Raw genomic sequence first — 8930 nt, 5'->3', positions numbered from 1 at the left:
GATCTGCATTTAATCCGTTTAAATGTGATAACGCCCTTAACTTGAACCCGTGAGTGTGAAAATGTCACGCAGTGTCGTTTATTTGACCTGTCACTTACCAGTGAAAAACCGTCCGCTTTGATGGACTTTTATTTAGTTTGTTTAGAGAAGGGAAAATAGCCTACTAAATAAGTTAAAATGTGTTTTTTTCCGGACCAAACATTCCTGAAGCCAAAAGGCAAAGTTTAACGTGCACCATAAGTGATCATCTCAGATGGTACAGTCAGCTTTTTTTTAAGAAAGACCGTCAATCACAGTGGGGATTTTGCATCAATTCTGACATAAAAATGTGTCTATAATAATAATAATAATAATAATAATAATAACAACAACAACAACAACAACACAACAACAATAAGACATAGGCTCCAGTCGAACTTGCACTAAAATTATCTCTCGGTAAAATGTTATTCAGTTTCTCTCACTTGTGACTTTGTGTTTTGTAACAATTGTGTAAAGGGTGGAGATGTTTCACGGATGAGCGTTTGGTTAAATTTCATTTGGATGAAATGAAGGCTGGCTTTAGTGTATGACACACACACACACACACCCTCACCTAATCTGCCTTAGGTCCCCCCTCCCTGATATCGCCCCCTCAGTGTCAGCCCCTCTATTCACCGATTCTCCTGGTACATACTTAAGAGACCCCGTTGAGAGGATCTTTTCTCTATAAAGAGAAGATGCAATCCGACCGCCTTTGAAATGATCCCAAGGATTTATTGCAATCAGTTCTTCTTCGCACTTCAAAAGGGAGGCACGGTGTTTGAACGCCAGCGGTTGTGAAAAGGGACTCCAAAAAGCGGCAGCAAGTGCGGCGGCTCACACTAGTTGGGTAACTTTTTACCACGTCGAGTCGAGAGAAGCGTGGACATTTGGGAGAATAGCGTGTCGCTGGATTACTGACTTAACAGGAGGACTCTGTGGGACTTGTCGAGCAGTTTGGACTCGGAGGATTTCACTCTTTTTTTGGTGATCGCATAGGCTACCTGTTTTTTTTTTTCTCGCACTGCTCGTCTCTACTGCGTTGGTTGCAGGTGCGGATTCTGAACGCCTGGGCTAATGGCTGCGCTGACGTTATCCAGAACGGACAATTTTCTCCACAGCTTTTTACAGGTTAGATATTGCATCTTTTAACAGTGTGTCATTCTGTATTCATTTTCGTCTGTACTTCGAGATGTTTTCGCTGAGTAATATTTGCCCTCAAATCATTTTCATCATAGAAACAGAATCTTAAAATTAAAGTTGTAGTTGCGATGGGAAAACATCGGTAAAATATTTGTCATTTACTGTGTATTGTAGCCTACTTTGAGAAGGGTCTCAGGGCAGGTTTAGGTGGTGCATTAGAAACAATACGTAAAAAAAATAATATTTTGAGCCTAGAAATCTGACATGATATATATTTAATTCGTGCAAAAACATAGTCACATGTAACCTCATCATGTTTTGTCAGTTTAACTGTGGTTAATACTGTGGAATTACTAATTTTGTGAGACAGTTAAAGTTAACCAGATACTATTAAAAAATATAATCTTACATTATTTAATTTGAAGTCAATTTCTTGTTCAAATTAATAACTGCTTTTTTTTTTTTTTTACACTTGTCCACCCCAGGATCGCACACCCAGCTCATCTCCAGAGAGTGGCCCTAACCCGCTCTCCTTCCTGGCCACCACGTGCAGCCAGGCGTGGCAGGTGGGGGCAGCGTGGGCTCGGAGGGGCCCCAGTTCCCCTATGAGGGGGCGGTGAGCTCCGCTTCTGGTATGTTCCAGCTCTGGAGCAATGAGGTGGCCCCCAACTCCAGCCTCACAGCCCACCAGATGGCCTTCACCGTGCCCAAGGTCCAGTTCGCGAGCCACCTGCAGACCAGCCTTGGCCACCACCACCACCACCACCATCACCACCACCACGTCGAGCTGCCTCTCACCCCTCCGGCGGAGCCCACCGCAGCCTACTCCTTCGAGCTCTCTCCAGTCAAGGTGCTCTCCTCCCAGCCACAGGGCAACGGGCCTTACTACCCCCAGCACAACGCCGTGGGCCAGAACTTCCCCAGCTTCCTGCAGAACACTTCCGCAGGCCTCACCTCGCCGCCGGCCACGTGGAGGAGAGCCAGCAGTGGTGGAGCCTCCCCCAGACCAACGGCTCCTCGGCCAACCACCCCTTCTCCTCCCTGGGGCGGCAGCTGGTGCTGGGCCACCAGCCGCAGATCGCCGCCCTGCTCCAGGGCACCTCCAAGGGCCTGCTGAGCTCCACACGCCGCTGCCGGCGCTGCAAGTGCCCCAACTGCCAGGCGTCGGGGGGCGGCGGCGGCGGGCTGGAGTTCGGCAAAAAGAGACTCCACATCTGCCACATCCCCGAGTGCGGCAAGGTGTACAAGAAGACGTCCCACCTGAAGGCCCACCTGCGCTGGCACGCCGGCGAGAGGCCTTTCGTCTGCAACTGGCTCTTCTGCGGCAAGAGCTTCACGCGCTCCGACGAGCTGCAGCGCCACCTGCGCACGCACACGGGCGAGAAGCGCTTCGGCTGCCAGCAGTGCGGCAAGCGCTTCATGCGCAGCGATCACCTCTCCAAGCACGTCAAGACCCACCAGGGCCGCAAGGGTCGCGGAGGGCAGCCCTCCCAGCAGCAGCATCAGCAGCAGCATCAACAACACCACCACCACCCTGTGCCAGACACTCTGCTCAGCATCAAGAGGGAGTGAGGTGAGGAGGTGGGGGCGAAGGACTGAGGAAGAGAAAGGGAGCAGGAGAAGGAAGGAAGGAGAGAGAGATATGCTGGAGGAGAGAGACAACACTGTCCCATGGGCACACATACTCCTGAGATAATATGCTGTGTGTGTGTGTGTGTGTGTGTGTGTGTGTGTGGTCTCCCTGGTGACATGCAAGTCTGGCAAAGCTGCTAAGCCATATTTGCTACAAAACAGACTTATTACTTTTGTTTTCACTGGAAGAAACAGTCAGGACCCTTGGCTTACAAAGAGCTGCTGGACTGCACGATGTGCCACCTACATATATATTGTGTTGAGACACTGGACATGGCGCTTACGCACCAGGACCAAGGATCCTACTGCATCCTACTGTAAGCCACGGTCAGCTCAAACCTGTCAACTGCAAGTCCTTTTTAGCCGTAATGTATATATTTCCAACATGACTAAAAATTAAGATTTAGGTGGTTTTCCGTATAGTTTACCATATAATGTCAATGCAATAATTTTGACCCAGCACAATGTATGTTAAATACTAAAGAGAAAGATTCAGGTAGCAATCTGTTTGAAAGTTAAAGCACAGCTAAAGCTTAGTTGCAATAAGTACATGTGTTTCTGAAGGGAAGTGTTGCCTTAATGGAACATGGCTTATCTTGTAGTTATTACACCCACAGAGATTTTTTTGCAATCTTCAGTGATATATTTAACATTTAACATTCAAGTTCACATTTATTAAGGCTGTTGAATAAAGACAACTGAAATGCTGATTTTTTTCTGTCTTTTCCACTATGACATAACATGAATGGGATTGTTAAATCAAATTTAATTAAATTTGAACTCAATCCTTAAAGTTTTTAAAATTCCTTAAAACCTAGTTTTTTTTTATCTGTTCTGTTCCTATTTTGTGTTGTACAAGGCACTAGTGTTCCGTGAGGTAGGTTAATTCACGATGACATGAAAGCTTGAGGTCTTGAATCTGTGAGAACTGGTGTAAATACTGTACATAGATCACACAGTTCTATGAGGAAAGCATGTGACATATTAATAAACGACTGGATCAAACAAAGTGCCATCCTTTTGTTCTCTTTATTTTGATCACTTCACAGGGAAGGATCCTTTTTTGTTTTGCGACCGAGAACAATGCCTAGGGACTTCCTGAAAACCTCATTATATTTTAGATGTAAATATAAGCAAATGGCCCGAGCAATGAAATCTAACATTGTTGGGAGCGCTTGACTTCCAACGCCTCTTCTGACGGCAATTCAAATGTTAATCAGCTGAACAATGGGGATGCTAATTTTAAATGGTCATTGTTTCCTCTGTGTTGGCCCAACACTTTGAGGAGGACAAATGACGGAGAATTTTTACACCTCAGTGCGAACCCAGCAGAGCCCCCCCGCTGGAGAGGAGGGAGAAGAGGGGGGACCCCGGGACCCCGACCCTCCGCAATCAAGTTCACAGCCGCGAGGCTCCCACCCGGCACGCCGGCCTCCACAGCATGGAGATCACACGCCGGACGGCCCTCCAGAGGGGCTCTCAGTAAACGGACCCCCCTGCTGGCAGGACCCCCTCGCTGGTGACAGAGGGCCCTTTGATTCTGCCCCCCCTGTGAAAGTTAATACCTTGATCCCCCCCCCACCCACCCCACCCCACCCCAGCTTCAGCTCTCCTCCCCAGCCCCCCCCCCCCCCCCCGTATATCACAGGCATGTTAGCAGCGCGAGCTCCTCTCTTCTCCGCCGGGGCCAACAATGGTCTCCGCTCAGGGCTGCACCCCTGTGACAAATCCAGCCAGATGTCTGCTCATGCTGGGGTCTCCCCATTCCCCTTCTTCATCCCGCAGCCACGCATAGCGTGCAGCCACGCAGCACAACTACCAGCAACATGTCTAGATAGAAGTGAAAAAAAATTGGAAAAGGGGATTTTATTTTTCTCTTTCAGAAAAAGAATGGATGACACCCAGTTCATGGCTTCAAGCCTCTTTTGTCCTCTGCCAGTCTCAGCTGAGCACCCCATTAGAAGAGACACTTAAACAATAGACAAAGGTGTTGTATTTCAAAAAGACACTTTTTATTTGATATAGTACAACAATGAATTTCTGTCAGAAATTTCTGGCATATCCATAATTTTTTTCCTATTTTATATCCATTCATTTTGTATATCTGTAGGGGTACTTTTCAATACAACATGCACAACTGCCAGATTACAAACCCACCTCAGTGACAAGACAGATAAATGATGGCCTGCAGACTGATAATACGACAGGGGCATTTGACCAACTCTTTGCTCCTTTCAAGAGAGAGCCTGTATAACATGTAAAACATGAGAGGATTGATAAGCAATCAAGCCATTCCTGAATATCTTTGTAACTGTTTTTGAAGACATGCCTTCCTTTGTATTTGGCCACCTTTGGTAAAGCTTTTTTTTTAATATATATATATATATATTTCAGATCAAATGGGCAAGATGCAAGAACTCCTTTTAAGACGTCTACTGTCTCCCAGTTGAGGTGCCATAGCCCTTTGGTGACCTCTGCTGGATCGTTGGGGTAATGACTCTAGTCTCAGGCTCAGAACTCTCTGAGGTCCTGGCATTTGTGCTTCATGTTTTACAACTCAGCTCAAAAATCCCCCAAATATAACAACTGATCTCGGTCCCTAGTTACCTGGGTTGAAGCGAGAGCAAATGCACAATTCCACATGCAGTGTTGCCGTGACTCACGGCCCTTTTTGTAAAACATGATTAGAATAACACCAAACCAAAAATTAGACAAAGGAAATTTGACCATTATAATTATGGCCAAACTTGACACAAAATTAGCTTTTTTTTACAAAAGGACGTTAAATGAATACCACTGATGAGTTTTGACCTATATCATTTCAATTTGCCAAAAGATCCGTCAGTAACAATGCACTGACAAAAGTATCAAAATATGAGTTGAAAAAAAAACTGCTTAAATTTGGGACACTTATTTTCTTTCTCTACTTCTGAATACTTCAACCTAAAATAATCTGGCACCAGTTTATTTGGCACTTTGTCTAATGATGTTGGGGGGGGAGTTGTCCTGAAATTAAAAGATGTGTTCAATCCACCCTTTTGAAATGGAGAGGAGTCCCCAGAGACGTGTTTGAAATTAGGATAAGCCTGGAGAAAACCCCACCCTCTGTCTACGGAACAGAAACCAGCGAGCAAGAAGGTGAGAGAGCAGAGAGAGGGAGAAAATGTGTGCATATGTGTGTGTGTGTGTGTGTGTGTGTGTGTGTGTGTGTGTGTGTGTGTGTGTGTGTGTGTGTGTGCATGTGTGCGCGTGTGTATGTGTGTTTGTGCATGTGCATGTGTGTGTGCATGTGTGCGTATGTGTGTGTGTGTGTGAGAGAGAGAGAGAGAGGCAAACACCCAGTTCATGGCTTCAAGCCTCTTTTGTCCTCTGCCAGTCCACAGCCCAGCCTCAGGTAAGCACTCCATGGCAGTTAGAAAATCCATCCCCGGCACACAGAGAGGACTCTTCCTTATCCTTATCCTCATCTTCCTCTTCCTCCTCCTCCTCCTCCTCCTTCTTCCCTCTCTCTCCCGCCCTCCATTCTCCTCTGTCATGTTCTCCAATGAGAGCCGGTGTGATGGTCCCCATTAGACACTTTCACTTGTCTGGCAGCATTGGCTCAGCTCTCGTCGCTCCTCTCTCTCTCTCTGCTCACCCAAGACTCAGGAGCTGGTCTCAGATGAACAGCATCGCAGAAGCAGAGCCCCAATCTCTTCTGCTGACAGCCCCCCCCCCCCCCCCCCCCCCCCCAGCCACAGGGAACATGTGTGAGTTCTGTTTGTCCCAAACAAGACAATCAACCTTCAGTCCTCCTACATATGTACAATTTCATTGTCTCGGCTGTCCATTTCTTCTTCGAATGGAAGAAAACCACTGCAACATTGAATAAAGTGAGGGGAACTGTGTGTTCGGCTAATGCAGCAGACGTTGCGGACGCGGACAGGAGATGTAGTGGGATGTCTGTAGAAACAGCCGACGATAGAGGAGGAAACACTTTAAAGTCCAGCGGAACTGAGAGGCGCCACTGCAGGCTCTGGTCCCACAGATGTGTGTTCTCTTAGTCGTTTGGGGCCTTATGCCACGAGAAGAAAAGAAACTGCACATCCACAACAGAGAAAGCCGTCGGGTTGTGTGATCCCAATGTTCACTCACACACACGTCTACACACACAGGCAACTCACTCACCGACACACACACACACACATACACACACACACACTCAAGCATACAGCTCACACATTTTCATTTCATTTTTTTTTTTTTTTAACTCCAGTGACCTCCCAATAAAGGAATGGTTATTTATTATCTGGAACAAATCACATTGTCCTTAAAAACGACATTTAGGAGATTTAAAAAGAACAGGCAGAAATGAGGCAAAAATAAATCCCTTGGTCATTCCGAGGAGAATGTCAGCGATTAAAAAGAGGGAGCCACAAGTAATAGAAGGATAAATAATGAAGACATGATGATGATGATGATGATGAAGACAACGACGATGAAGACGATGATGACGAAGGTGGTGCTGATGAAGCCGGTGCGGCCTGCGGCCTGGCCTTCAGAGGTCGTCCTCGTCCAGCTGGGCCAGGTTGCTGGAGCGACGGGGAAGGGATGGGCCAGAGGCCTGAACTCCATCTCCCATCATGCCCCTGTGGTAGCCCTCCCCTCCCCTCTGTTAGGAGAGAGACAGAAGACAGAGGAGAAACGTCACTCGTCACGCAGACAAAGACACACTACACTGACAAACACTAGGGGTCGCCATCTGTCTTTTCAAGACTTTTCGTGGAAATTCAAGATCTGTGCCACAAAAAGGTGCCTTCTATTCAGAGACGTAGAAAGTTCCAGAATCTTAGTGTTTCTTACTTGCACTGGTGTTGTACAGTAGGGATAAGAAGCTTTTGGTGTGTCTAACCAGTCAAATCCAAAATTAGATTATTATTATTATTATTCTATTCTATTATATTTAAAGTTCAAGTGGAAGCAACAAATAAATATAGATATAATTGATGCATGTTAGGGATACGTTAGGGACCTCTATATTTGACTATAACAATGACTGTTAAACGGATGGCCAGCATGGTGTTTTTAAAATCCCTCACTTTTGTGTGTATACTGTCCATTGTTTTTGCAGTCACTGGACTACACACCTATACTTTATTAAAAACCACAAGTTCTACTGAATTATTCAGTTGGAACACACGACTTATGACAACACACTGACTGAGAGAATGTCTCCGATTGCAATTGCCGTGGCAACCCTGTGTCACTCACATCCGAGAAAAATAGCAGTAATTATGCACTCGGTAATTGGCTCGTCACAAAGGATAATTATAACCTGACAAGAGGCAGAGGCGAGAAATGAGAAATACAGTGGTAGTTCAGGTCTCCAGTTCACAATATGTCACTTGTGTGTTGTCTGAATGCCTGCTGTCAGTGTCTCATGTGGACATATAATTAGAGGTGCTGCCGTATCGGTCAAGAAAACATCTACTAATGGATCGCTGGGTGAAGAAATAAATGAATGTAGTAAAAGTAAAAATCTATACATACTCTATGACAGAGTTTCTCTCATTTCTACAGTAAGTTAAACACAATTTTAGTTCCTGCAAATGGATGATACGAAATATCAGAACGAATTACATTTTCTCATCGATTTGACCCTTTTCATACAGTTTTTCAAAAGGGTCAGTACAGAAAGAAATCAGATATGTTTAAAACAAAACTTCATTCTCCTGACAGTACACATTTTATGCACCAACGTGAAGAGCCTAATAGCATGTAGTGTAGTGTAGTTTAGTTTTCAGAGGAGCATCATCACACAGGGATACACCACAGAAGGAAACCATCTCTACCGATCACTGTCCTGTGATTTTGCAGCACCATGCTCTCACAATCACACGTTCAGTCCTATTATCACCATTCAGAATGTATTTCTGTATTATGAACAGCTATCTAAAGATCTGAACATATGAGACAAAGACTGAGGTCTGCCCTGTGTGTGTGTGTGTGTGTGTGTGTGTGAAAATCTCAATCAAAGGGGCACCTCAGACAGAAAGGTCTGGAAAGGAAAATAAACAGGATTGACAACTTCATCTCCTGACAGGATAACACCTCAGAGGAAAGACCCTGACTGTCTACACACCACTATATCAACA

At 45.7% G+C, this 8930-nt stretch overlaps 2 protein-coding genes across 2 annotated transcripts in view; one reads left to right on the top strand and one right to left on the bottom strand.

The window, feature by feature from the left end:
* Nucleotides 1-635: 635 nt before the first annotated feature.
* On the top strand, nucleotides 636-4370 carry sp5l (Sp5 transcription factor-like). Its single transcript, XM_042707583.1, is given in 4 exon segments — nucleotides 636-1152; nucleotides 1650-1748; nucleotides 1751-2105; nucleotides 2108-4370. Coding segments are annotated over 4 exon segments (1137 nt in total). The 5' UTR covers nucleotides 636-1098; the 3' UTR covers nucleotides 2737-4370.
* A 2139-nt stretch (nucleotides 4371-6509) lies between these two features.
* arhgef25a (Rho guanine nucleotide exchange factor (GEF) 25a) overlaps nucleotides 6510-8930 on the bottom strand; it is a 6690-nt gene continuing 4269 nt past the window's right edge. The window contains exon 3 of the mRNA XM_031565744.2: nucleotides 6510-7447. Within this exon, the coding sequence (XP_031421604.1) occupies nucleotides 7334-7447 (114 nt within the window). The 3' untranslated portion in view covers nucleotides 6510-7333. The remainder of the gene's footprint in view (nucleotides 7448-8930) is intronic.

The sequence above is a fragment of the Clupea harengus genome, chromosome 4, assembly GCF_900700415.2.
Source record: "Clupea harengus chromosome 4, Ch_v2.0.2, whole genome shotgun sequence".
NCBI classification, from domain to species: Eukaryota; Metazoa; Chordata; class Actinopteri; order Clupeiformes; family Clupeidae; genus Clupea; species Clupea harengus.
Note: the sequence above shows the minus strand (reverse complement) of the source record. Positions and strands in the feature narration are given on the sequence as shown.